A 13,775-nucleotide genomic window follows, 5' to 3' on the forward strand; every position below is an offset into this window, starting at 1 on the left:
AAAATCAACACATTGCCATTCGAATTCACCATCCTGGAGCATTCAGTTAATTAAGTAATTAATTGGTGATTTATCATATATACCTACACGAGCTTGGAACATAATCTTGTTGAACGAGATGAATTCACGATTTATGGCCAAAAGTTAATAAATTGGAGTTTTCCTGATTTTACTGTCCGCTAACGGGGAGTGAAATATACAGCATTAAAGAGCTACTCTACGGAACCGGGAATCAGAAAAGTGTCCGTTAGGGGAGGTTCTATTGTATATCTTTCATTAAATTTGAATTTTTATTTATTTTCAAATAACTTTCTTGCATTAATTAATTAACTCTTGATCAACTACTTCTTTCATCAAATCTGAAATTTGTCTCGATAATTCGGAAATTATTATTTTCATTCATTTTAAATTTTTATCAATTATGAAATTATTTCTTTCAAAAACTTAATTTTTTTCCATAAATTATTACTTTTAACAATTCTGAAATGACTCTTGACAATTGAACCCAAGTTATTCTCAATAATTCGGATTTCTATCACTAGTTGTGCAATTATTGCTTTCAGTAATTCTGTGACAATTTTTTCATTGACTAAATTTTCATTTATCCTAAAATTATCTTTTTCAACAATTCTAAAATTATGAATCCAAGTCTTATTTAATCATTTTTTTTTTCAGGAAAATAATTTAAACAGACTCTCATCTACATCCTTATGGTGTTTTCCTTTATAATCTCGCTCAGCTCATGACTTGACTTTGACTTGTTTTACGTCCTTTTGTACCAACCTAGGGTTTTAGGACAGGTAGAAAAAAGAAATATACAAGGTTAATGTGTTAGTTTGTTAGTTTTTTAGGGTAGGGGGAAAAAAATTCGATACATCAACATATATGGAAAATACCATACATTTAGAAAATTGTAAAATAACTAAAACATATATATAACTATACATTCATTTTGTATATACCACATATACAAAACCCATACAGGTGCACAGCCTTATCACAAATTGTACAAATATTAAATCAAATTTACAATATATACAGCATAAGAAATTTTCTCGCATCAAACTAAATAGCTACATACAAGAAAAACAATCATACTTGTATGATCCAACATAATCATTCACAACAAAAATCACAATACATTTAGCAAAAAATAATTCCAAAAAATAAACAAATGTATTATATAAAAATATATACAAAAATTATAACGATGTTTGCAAGATATAAGTAGATGTAAAAACAAATCAGTGATATTTACATCAGATTAATCAGGGACTTGAGGGGAAGAAGAAGAAGAGAAAAAAAAATAAACAAACTCGACCATTCAAAAAAGGATGTATATCAAAATTTGAAAAAAAAAATCAGAATCTATTACATTTAGATAAATATACTTCCAATCCTTTGACAAATAATTTTGGAGGAGCAATAAACATAGCTCTCCAATTACAATTCTGATTATTTCTTATACCAATACTTTGGAAAAAAGTATTGCGATATTTATTCCAATGTTTGCATATAAAAAAGAAGTGATCATTTGATTCTTGATCATCACAATAGTCACATTTCGCAGTGTTTCTGATTAATTCTGCACAGATAACCATTAGTTGGGGGCTCTGTTTGACAATAATCTGTAAAATAATGTTTCATATTTTCTCTTCGTAAAGTAAGGTGAATATTTACGAATATTTTCGCTCAGCTCATGTTTGTTTGGAATCAGCGCTGCCGGTCGTGACGTCACCACTAATGCGCCTTACATGAGTTTCAATGATAAATTCAAATATCAATACAAAACTCTCGTTAAACAGGGATCAAAGCTATCATTTTTCATTTAGAATATTGAATTATTTTTATCAGTATGGTTGCAAGAAATGTGGGGGGGGGGGGAAACAGTCTGTCAATCAATGTTGGTCAAAGCCGTTGATGTTTACATACATGCAAGGAAATTGGTGTTGTGGAGATGGGGCGATCCTAGGTTGGTACAAAAGGACGGAAAACAAGTCAAGCCAAGATGGGACGATTACGGAGTTCTTTCATTTTTGTATCTTTCTCAAATAAAATTGCAATAGACTTTGTAAAAAATTGTAGAATATACCAAAGAACAAATATGTCGAGTATTGCTCAGCTCGAGGCAGTAAATTCTTGGGAAGAGCGTTTAAAAACCGCTTTTAAACGATACGAAGACTTGTTCGGCATTACCAAATTAACCGAAATGCATGACAATGTTCTTAAGGTAACAATAAACATATTCAATTTACCTCTAAATATTTCACAATGTCTAATATTGCTGGTCATGCACTAACTAATTTCCAAAAATTAGATTTGCTTTCCCGAACCTACAGTCCATATTTGAGTTCGAAATCTTTCATGATCATAAATGGATGTGACTGTTCGGAATAGATTCTAGTGGTAAATCCCAATTTGATCGAACATCGTATGTATTAAATAAGCATTTCTTGCCTTAAGGATCAGTAGAATGACTGAAAAAATTCGATGGGCCACTAACTCATAGAATGAGGGTCTAATTTCTCATTTCAATCAATGTGAATATAGTAACAAATTTTTGCATGTAAAGGGTTTTTTTATGTAATTAAAATTGTGTTTTCAAGTTTGTTTGCGGACCTATCTTCAAATCACAAACCATCTCTGATCCCCAAACCATAGAAATGCTGTATCAAATGACATGATTAGAAACATATGTATTGATGTTGTTTGAGCAGAAGTGACAATTAAATCACTGCTGCACATCACAGTTTTTGGCATATTCTGTTTTGGGAGTCGTATTCAGTATTTAAATGTTAGTTTGTGGCTGGTCAAGGTTTAATAATAGTCAAGGGTTATAATATTTTTAAAAATATAATAGATATAATTGTTTTCCCTAAAGCTCAAGTATAATTGTTGATAAACTTTCTTTAAACTGACTTTACTCGAATTCTTCGAATAACTATGATGTTTCTTTGACAATCTTGTGGTTTTCTCTAAGTTTCATATCAGAACCATTTTCTGTTCTGAGAAGTGTGTGTTTTAGTGTCATTTTAAATATAAAAATATTTTTCTGGTTAGATATTTTCTTTATATGAAATTAATCAGTGTCAAAGTTAGGCTATATTCTATGATAGATTAAGGTATACTTCTCAAGTGAAGCTGTGGCATTCAATTACTGGTTTTAAGGGCTCATATTAACCTTTTTTCATACAAGGGCGAAATTTTTCGTCTCGGAGCTGAGGGAAGAAATACTTTCAGCTCGCCGTCTTTTCTCTTCCTTGTATTGAGACGCTTCATTGGTAACCCTTTAATTGAATTGTTTTTTTTTTCTGGAATTGCTTTTTCATCTTTATCTCAGCATTATTATTGTTTTTTCCCCTCGCTGAGTTTTGATGAGCAAAAAAATATAGTATTACACATATATGGAGGAGGGTGGGCTGGAAGGGGGGGGGGGAAACAGAAAACCTGTTCCACTCATTCCCTCCTTTTTTTCTCAATGTTAACAGGTACCATTTTTCAGATGTATAACTGCTGTTTCAATTATGTATCATCCAAATTTGGGTAAATCAAGTGCCAGAGAGAGTTTCCTGAAGGAAAAAAGCAAGAACCTCTACATTTTCAAAAATTAATAGTCTTATGGTGTCTAAGATGCTTTACGAGACAGAAAACTGTCTTGAATGAAATCAAAAGATGGTCCTTTTATTGATTAATGTTTTGAAGTTCACCTTTATAAAATGGATGCCTGTCTTAAATGAAATCAAAAGATAGATGTGCACCCCTTTATAAAACTGAAACCTGCCTAAAATAGAAAATTATTTTGATCCCTTGGTGATCCATTTCATTGTAGTAATATGATCAGTGCTGTAATTTGATAATCTTTCTTTTAAGCAATAACTTGGAAGAAATAGTGCATAGAGTGGCACATGATTATTTTCAAAGTTCATGAAGGTGAGCTGAGATTTTGGAAGCTCATCAGGGCTGTTACAAGAAATATTTTGAAAAACAACTCTTATAGGTCTATTTGGTTAATATTTTTATTTCTTTTGATTTGTCTTTGATCTTACGAAATATGTGTAGCAATAGAAATACATATAGTTGAATGGGTCAGTTATAACATACCAGTTGGTGATTCGAGAAGTGTATGTTAAAGCAGACATGTATGTCATAAGCGAGATCTTGAAATTAGCTTATATATATCAGTTGTATGTATGTATAAAGTATATTATTGAGATCGTCATGGACAAAATAAGCTTATGCAACACGTAATTGAAACGTTATATTGCATGCATATAGTTTTGGGTTGATATCTGGAAAAAAAATTTAACATTTTTTAAAGAATGTTAAATGTTAAAATTTTTTAAAAAATGTTTATGTGGGGATAATTTATACTTGAAGTTCACGGCATTGTATAACAAAATTCATCCAAAAAAAAAAAAAATCAACCAATGCTCATAAATTTTACAAGTCTCTCTCACCAATCAATGCTTTTAAATTAGCATAGCTTTTCAACAAGGAGTTCTTTGATGATTTACAACCGGCGTTTCTTCATCACGGCCATCTACTAGGTCACATAGGCGGAGATAGACTTGGAAGTCTGGAGGGGCACGGTCATTATTGCTGGGGGGGGGGGCAAGATGATGATGATGTCAATTCATTTATACATATATGCATTAGATCAGTCGACTTCACCTTTGATGCTGGGGGGGGGGGGTCCCCCCCCCTATTTCCGCCCATGCTAGGTGATCACAAAGTAACAAAAAAAAAGGGAAAATTCAATACTTTGAAAAGAATAGAGGATGTGGTTTGCATAGAAAGATAGGAAAGGACAGATTTAATAACAAAAATTTTATTGTCACTATAACTACATATTTTTCCAAAACGTAGCAATAAAGCTGTACAAATTTATATAGCGCCATCTGTGATAGTGACAAATGTTACTTTTTTGGCAATGAATTGAGTTTTCTTGTTATTGAAAAAATTCACATCTTTTTGTGAGAAAATATCAAGGTAGCACTCAATCACATACAGCAAAAGTACATGTTGCACAAATAACTCACTTTTGGCTTCATTTCTCCAGGTTTTTGTTTGCAGTATGTTATGTTCAAATTATATTCTAGGTTAAAGTGATTTTGATATATTAGATCCATGGTGTGTGTTTTAAGCAGGGCATGTAATAGCAGAGATCAGGGCCAGAACTTGAATCCTGCAAACTATGCGACCACAGAAGTCGCCAACTGAAGGGGGAAGCAAATTTTTACCACCAAAATATTTGCTTACACTTGAAAAATGGGCCAGAACTGATTCTGACAGAGGTAAAAATACATGGAAGTGAATGGGCCAAATATTCAGGATTAAAAAACCTGTATGGTATATCCATGGTATCTTATAAGTGTACTCAACTGTATTTATAATACAAATTTTGAATCTAAATTTATTAGATTTCTCGGGGTGATCAAATTACTACTTTATTGCTCTATCAACTTGAATTATAAACTATGGCAGCTTTCTAGTTTATGCATCAATTTATAAAGTCTTCTGGCCATAGGTGTACGCAAAATTTTTCATATGAAGTTTTTCAAATGGCACTTTGCCCGAGTAGTGCAGTGATAAGATGCTCGTCTTCCACTATGAAGGTTACCATCAAGGTCCACAGGTTCGAATTCGAGTGTTACAGTACGAACCCACGCCAGGTGGAGAAGGACCACCCCATTTAAATAAGTGCTAATTAAGTAATAATTGTATTTCTAATAGTAAGTTTCACCTGAAATATTAAGTCTCATCAACTGGAAGTCATCAGATATGGTGCCACACCATTGTTGAAATCTGCCAGCCTCACCACTGTTAGGGCAAAATGATGTAGTGCCATTGCTTCTTCTGACGGCCCTGGAACAATAGACCATATGCAAATGGAATGTGATTAGTGCTGATTGGTCACCTTGACAGCAGCCAACCCTACATAAAGGCGCATATACACTAGCGTGTGGATCATGCAATGAAAGCATTCACAATTGGTTGTTCAGTAATTTGTACGTGTTGTGAATGATTCTTGAGCTGTTTTCACTGGACCCACCTGGAATCTGTTTTTTCAATGAACACAAAGGAAGTTTGTGTACCCACGAGCGAATTAGAACTGCTGCAGGGGGGCGTGTGTTGCAAGATCAGCATGCTAGTGTATACACGCCTTAAGGTGACAGCATGATCACCTCGGGGCATTGTATTTTCATCTCAATCGTAGTTTCATCTCTGTAACTTGCTTCATCAGTCGCACTCGACTCCACCAGGAGAGTCTGGTTCTCCATCATTGATGTTCCTGAATTCAACTCTGGCCGCTTGATCATCTCTAAGGTCCACAAAGTCAAGGAACTCTGTGGCATAGTTCGAGAGTGATCGACAAACACCTTAAGCGACTGATTCTCCATGAATTGAAGATACAAACTGTTACATTGTGGGCGCGAGTCTTATGGTGAAACTTGATCTTTGTCAAAATTTCTCAGATTTCAATAAGTTTAAATAATGTTTAATTCAGTAATAATAGTTACTTGTGTAATAAGTTTTAATTCTTGACTTTTGTGTTTGCTTGTGATGCTTACTTATTTTTGATCCTGGTTGTGACAAGTTATACATCACATGAGCAAGAACATTGTGGAACAAGTTCTTTTCCTACTGAGCCTGAGGCAACTACAGATAGATGCCGCCTTCATTTCCCACCTAACTCCACTGGTTGGAAATTGCCATATCGTGATATATGACCAGAATTGGTGTGTGGTAAAATAGTCTAGTTAGCTCTTGTGTATATATCTATAATGACCACATTGTGGGGAAAAAACTATTTACAGAGATTTCAATTGACATGATATATCCTCCACTTTTTACCAGAAATGAATGTGCAAATTTCAAAAATTTGGAAAGTGACGTTTGAATGTTTACTTTACCCACATATATAATTCATCTGTTTTACTTCATTCATGTAACGTGCATGGCAAGAACAACGTGTTTCAATAGGGGATACACATTCGTGTTTCTGGTAAAACTTAAATAGCAAAACAAGTGATCCAACAGCTAATATACCCACAAAGTGAAAATTTGTACATTCATGTCTCTGGCATAAGGGGGGACGATATGATATTTGTGAAAGGAAAAGTATGCTTTCTTATTGCTATGAAATGTTGGTTGTTTATAAGGATTTTAAGATAAACTTATGGTGCAATAGTTTTAATTGTTTGTATTTTCATTTTTTTTGGTAGGCTCAAGCTAGAGTAAGTGAAGTTCAACAGAAGCGACGGAAAATTCAAGAAGATATTTTGATGGTGCAGAATAATTTACAAGAAGTCCAAAGTAAACTTGAAAAAATACCGAGAGGAGATGACATGTTTCTCTCAGTTGTAACTCAGGTAATAACTTTTTTTCACATCAATCCTTATTTTTTATTTAAGGTTCATTTAAGCTAGGTTTCAGATTACATGTTTAAAAAAATCACTTTATGAATGAAACAGAATCCTTAACATCAAACAAAATACCACAAAAATTTTATAATTACCTTCAATTTATTTCATGTATTACTTCCTATAATTTATTGACTTTCTGAAAATATATTTCAAACAGAAAGTCAGAAATAAAAACCATACGGTACACTGTATAGTAATTTGTAAAACTACTAATCAGATATGAACTTTATTAGTATTTTTATTTACTCTGAAATCATCTTGGATTTTGTGTTATTAACGTTTAAAACTGTCCCCATTGTTGCTTCTAGATGATGGCCTTAGTGATTTGCTCAATCGCTTTCTGATGATTTGAATTATAGTAATATTGTTGCTTTCTTGAGATGAAATTCTTGAAATGATATATAGATGACATATGAATATATGTTCTTTTTTTTAAAATTATTTCCCTATTCTCTGACAGAGTTTGTTTGTACTGTATTTCTTTATCTTTTTATATTCTATTGGATCTGTGCAATGTCTGAATGAACTAATGTTAAATGTTAAATTGCAAGCAATATTTTTAATACGAGTTTTTACTGTGATTATGTAAATATAATAATTCATGATCATTCCATCTTATTGTTACAAACAAAAGAGAAGAGATAAATACACCCTATTATCTATGATATTTTCAATCTTTATAACACGCTATAAAAACACATTAAATAATAACACACTCAATTATCTTGACAACAATATTTAATATGGGTGGTTTTTCTATTCTTTTTTCATTCAGCCACCTGATTTAGCATTTTTCGTTGAGTTTTTATTTATGTTTGTAGTACACTATTTTATACATAAGTGTGCATAATTTGAGCTTTAGATGATCAATTTATCTGATCTATCTATTTCCCTATTGACTGAGAACACTATTGAATGCTTGTTTTACATTCCAATTAATAAACAGGAATCAAGGGATCTTTAGTTCTTTTGATGTTTGACGAAAGAGTCTTTTGGTAGGTACTGATTGGAATTACCACTGTAGTGTTTATCTCGTAACATGTAAAATCTTTCCAAACATTATCTGCAGATGACGTAGGTTCAGCAATCAAATTTTGATTCACACCTATTAGACCACCTGAGGATATCTCTTAATTTCATGGTTTGCCCGTCAAAACTTGTAGATGATTAACATTGACAGAAGTGTTACTGCAAGAATTCTTCATGCAGTTCATTTTCAGCATTAAATGCTTCTGCAAATGTATTGGTTTCAATTTCTACAATAAAATAACCATGCTCTCTAAAAGAATTAGATCAAACAAAGGATATTGAGATGCTAAAATGAAATGGAATTGCACAGTTCCTTACAAAAAAGTTCATTTCAAAAAGTTTTGATCTTTAAAAACAGTTGCATTGATTTTATTGAGTGGAACTTTTTTTTATGATCATTAATTTTAATCTATTCTTAGCAATTTGATTTTATAAAGTGGTTGATTTTATTTGCTGAGGTAACTATATTATGATACTCTCAGATATAAGAAAAAAAAAGAAGATTTATTTGAATTTTTTTTTAAATTTATATCATCTGTGGATATTCAGACATTTAGCAACAACTAAATTTAATGAATAAAAAGATTTGGTATTATAGAGCTTGGTAGTTTTTTTTAAATCATGTTTCTTATTGAGTGATAGAATTGACAAATTTTTTTGGTGTGCTTCCCTTATTTTCAACTAGTGTGTGTACTGGCTGATGTTTCCTGTTAGCTCAAATAGTACTTTTTATCACCTTTTAAAATTCATAAATCCAATGCCTAATTTTTTTAATGCTTTGATTTTCAGACATCATTTTTGCTTCATGTTAGCTTGAGAGAAAGTATTTAATATTTAAATTGTTTGTGAGTGCTGGTTAAAATTTCATAAGCCCTTCAATAACTATTATTCACAGTCTCTGAAAACTGCTTTCAAAATACCCTATATGGAAATAAGTTGCTGTAATTTCCTGTAACAAAGCCATAGCTTGTATCACTTTAAAAGTCAAATTTTAGATTCTGCAGCTAATTCAAATTAATTATATAAATAAGCTTCAACATGTGTTGGCTCAAAAATGAAGCTAAAAAAGCCAGAAAAGCTGTTTGGAGTTTTTATTTTCATTTTTGAGCCATCAGACATTAGATTTTACTTTTAACTTGCTTAATATTTGCATTAATCATGTTTTTTAAAAAATGTGTCTCTGAATATATTTTTGATTTTTTATTCAAGTTTTTGATTTTGAAGTCATTATTTCACACTGGTTAAAATAGCATAGTGGTTTAATTCATTCAAGTTGCTTGCTGATTTTTGATTTAAAAAAAATGTAACACACATAGTGTAAGTATAAATACTCGCACATATCTCTTCAGTGACACAAAATATCTACATAAGGTAGGGTTCTCGTAAACCAAAACAAGAAAGTTTGCCCATTGAAGTTTTCCTAGTATATTTATTTATTTTTTTTAACATTGCACATAAATGATTATGTATTAAATGTTATGTTTGTGCGCTAAATTAATTTCTTTCATACTGGCTTTTTTCTGCAAATGTATGTAATAAATTTGTCTCTTTTTATCATTTGATAGGAACATGAGCTTATTAAGCAACAGAGATATCTGCAGAGTTTGTTAGCAGTTTGTGATCAAACTGAAAGAGAAGAACAAACAGCTCTAGCTTTAGCTATCAATAACAGTCAAGACCATGAAAAGACATATAGAGAAAAAAATAAATATATATCTTTGATTGCTGGTGTAGTGGGTGGATGTGTTGGTGTAATAGGATCCAGTATCAATAACTGGCGACATCGCAAGGATATTAAACTTTTTTCTCAGGATATAAAACATGTCATTGAAGAACATAATTCTGCGCATGCAGAGAAAATCGACAGGGTTTGTAGTGTTATGCAAAAGATGCATGTGATATCAGAGCATCTTGATGAATTAAGGTTGCCTAATAGTGATTCTAAGTCTATTTTAAATCAAGTAGAGAGTCAAACTCATAATCTTATAGGCCTTGTAAATGTTCAGCAGGAAGTGCTTTCAAACATTGCTCAAGATGTTGATGCATTCATAAAGAGTGACACTAACCACACTACAGAGAGCTTCTACTCAGATATTTTTGTGAAAAAGATTTTACATGATGTAAATGATAAGATTGATAGGCGTTTGAAATTACATTCATATGCAACTGCTTTTTTTCTTTCCTCCTCTTTGTTGTTGACCAGTGTCATTTTCTATGTAATAAATCGACGTTAGGTGCTAATGAATTATAGTTTTTATTTTAGTCATTAAAAGACAAATGTTATCTTTTTTTCCTTGTGATTATTTAGGATACTATAATTTCAATAAATTTTTATGATATTTCAATTGCCATGAAGGCTTAGTATTTTACAGTAGCATGATGAACATTTTCAGTATTTTTCAAAACTGGAAATATTGTTGAATTTTTTTTGTAGTTTTTGAACTCATTCATTCCGAGTTTCTTGAAAAATTCAAATATGTAATTTGATACATATCAAAACCATATCATAGTTTAGAGGGAAAAAAACAACAGAGTGGTTTTATATAATAAGGGAGATAAATGTTGTATTATAAAAGTTGTTGAAATGTGGCTTTGAAAAAAGTTAGTGAACTTTTGTATTTTTAAGAAATTATATGTAATTTTTGATAAAGATTGGAAGTGAGCTTGAATGTAATATGCAATGCATAATTTTTTTCCTACAAGTTAAAAAATGTTTTTTTAATTTATATTTTTTCAAATACCATAAATTTTTATACACACTAACACACTACAAATTAACAAATCAAATAAATCCTCATAGTTCACCTCACCAGAAGTGATAAAACATTAAATTGTGTAGATGAAAAAAAAAAGGCAAAAAGAATATTTGTACATTAAAGTAACAAACTATGCAGGGTGATTACTTAATTCCCCTTGCTGCATTTTACTGGCGAACCGTTGATCCTAGAGGCATACTCCCAATTAGAAAAATTATCCAAATAACATGTAGAACTCGGATACATCATTCATGTTGCAAGGGGTTGTATGGTTTTTAAAATAAAAAAATTAACTTTTTATATTGAGACCCTGTCCTCAAAACGCGATTAGAAATGTGATGCCCTGCTTCTCCTGAGGCCAACAAAAAAGAAAATTTCACATTTCTAAATGCAATATTTGCTGAGTTATTTGAATTTAAGAAATGGAGAAAAGTTGGGAAAAAAATAGCATAAATGCAGGTGAAACACATTTTACCCCCATTTATCCAGTTTTTTTCCCAACTTTTCTCTGCTTTTTGAGTTCAAATATCTTAGCGAATATTGCACTTAGGCACATGGAAGTTTTTTGTTGGCCTCAAGAGAGATAGGGCAACACAACTCTCAAATTGGGTTTTTGAGGACGGTGTCTTTATAAAAAGTTATTTTTCTTTAATAACTGTACAAGCCCTTGCAACATGAATGATGTATCTGAGTTCTACAGGTTATTTGGATAATTTTTCTAACTGGAACTATGCCTCTAAGATCAACGATTTTCCAGTAGAATATGGCAACGAGAATTAAGCAATAACACTGTATCTAAGGTAAGTTATAATAACACCATGGTAATTATAAATTGATATGTAAATTAAGAAATGCATGAGATAACAATTAGAGCAAATATTTTTGATTGAACAAACAACTCTCTTAATGCTTCTCCAGAATCTAATTTACCAGTTAAGGGAAAAGCACATCACTCAACTGTTTGGGCACTTTAAATGTGGTATAGTCTAGTTGTTATAAAATGTATTTCTCAATTTATAATTTGATAATTTTTGTCGCACCACGGTCATTTTCTACACACAAGGGCTAATTAGAGGGGGACCTACAATTTATTGCCGATTTTGAACGGTAGGTTGTTTTTTATACTCATCGAGAGGTTGGTGCTCTTAACCCTCAGTGGAGGACTCCCTGCGGTAGCAATTTTTTCTGTATCCCTGTGTCAGGAAAGTTTTCTGACAAGGATGAACCGGGTATCGAACTCGCGACACCTCTAGATATCCTTTGGTACTGTAGGCGAGTGTGTTATCGACATGGACTACCGTTCCCTATTAATTTGTAATAATTATAATTATTGTTTTCAGCTTTCAGATAATTATTATCTTAAAGCTGAAAACATATAAAATATGTATATGCGTGAGATTGAACATCTTTCCCATTAAAAAAATTTTTTTTTAAAAAACCCCATAAATAAAACCAAAAACGGCATCCATGTTGAAATTTATCGGGAGAAAAAGAACACCATGTATGCAAATGTAACCTGGTGAAGAAGAAACCGTATGAAAATCGGCGTCACAGTGAATAAAAGGCTTTTTTTTTTCTTTGATGAAAATTGTTTTTGTGCGAACTACCACCTCTTAAAGTTTTTCCTATCTTTTCTGAATCACCCTGTATACAAAGTTCCTTTAGAGCAGTGATTCCCAACGTAGGCGATGGAAAGTTCCAGAGGAGCGGTAGAAGCTACGGGTATAACTTAAGATCCTATGGGTTAGATTGCGTTGGGGGCGATGGGAGAAAAAAATTTCTGAAGAAGGGGGCGATGTGTGTGTGTGTGTGGGACAAAAAGGTTGGGAAACTATGCTTTAGAGCAGTGTTTCCCAAAGTGGGCGATGGAATGGTCCTGGGGGGGCGATAGAACCTACTGATTTAACATAGGATCCTATGGGTTTACTTCAGTTGGGGGGCGATGGGAGGAAAAAATGTCTGATTAATGGGGCGATGGAATAAAAAGTTTGGGAGACTATGCTTTAGAGGTATCCGGGACACAACATTCGTTTGAAGGAATAGTGAAAATTTCAGTTCCATATGGCAAAATGTACAAAATGCTGATGGGTGGCTTTTTTGATAGATTAGCGGCTGTCATTGCAGAAAAAGAAAAAAAAAGATGTGTCCACACTACATACACTCGTGTGCAAAATTAAAAGAATTTGCACATTGTGTCTATTTTCACAAAAAGTACTGAACCAAAAGTACCAATAATGCCACTGAAGAAGTATGCAAATATTCAGTGTCGAATACGTAAACGTACACGTGCGTGTGGGCGGAGATGTGACCACGGAGGTGATAAGGGCACGAGGCGTTTTCCACCATTCGTGTGCTCGTACTCCTCGGCGACATTCGCTGTGTTTCTCGCAAGAGTTTGGTAAATTTTATAAGCTAAATCAGGTAAAAATGAGTAGCCACAAACGTATGGAAGACGGAATGAGATGGAAAATCGTCGGTAGATTGGAGGCAGGGCAATCACAAGTGCAGGAGGCTACAGAGCTCGATGTTACGCCCAATGTCGTCTGCAATTTGTGGAAACAGT

The 13,775-nt window shown here is 32.6% G+C and overlaps 1 protein-coding gene across 1 annotated transcript; it reads left to right on the forward strand.

Moving 5' to 3' along the window:
* The first annotated feature begins 1,916 nt into the window (after positions 1-1,916).
* LOC149065455 (uncharacterized) lies at positions 1,917-11,181 on the forward strand. The gene is made up of 3 exons (XM_089253891.1): positions 1,917-2,230; positions 7,227-7,373; positions 10,022-11,181. The coding sequence occupies exons 1-3, from the start codon at positions 2,009-2,011 to the stop codon at positions 10,688-10,690; spliced, it is 1,038 nt and encodes a 345-aa protein (XP_089110017.1). The 5' UTR covers positions 1,917-2,008; the 3' UTR covers positions 10,691-11,181.
* Positions 11,182-13,775: the final 2,594 nt, after the last annotated feature.

Source organism: Pholcus phalangioides, unplaced genomic scaffold (assembly GCF_987345545.1).
Source record: "Pholcus phalangioides strain wild (caught in Gottingen) unplaced genomic scaffold, Ppha-v1.0 ptg000039l_1, whole genome shotgun sequence".
In the NCBI taxonomy this organism is placed as follows: domain Eukaryota; kingdom Metazoa; phylum Arthropoda; class Arachnida; order Araneae; family Pholcidae; genus Pholcus; species Pholcus phalangioides.

Bases quoted from the DNA above. Each gene is read 5' to 3' on its own strand.
- LOC149065455 (XM_089253891.1), top strand. From the start codon at position 2,009: ATGGGACGATTACGGAGTTCTTTCATTTTTGTATCTTTCTCAAATAAA. The intron at 2,231-7,226 runs GTAACAATAAAC...TTTTTTTGGTAG, and splicing joins TGCATGACAATGTTCTTAAG to GCTCAAGCTAGAGTAAGTGA. The intron at 7,374-10,021 runs GTAATAACTTTT...ATCATTTGATAG, and splicing joins TTCTCTCAGTTGTAACTCAG to GAACATGAGCTTATTAAGCA.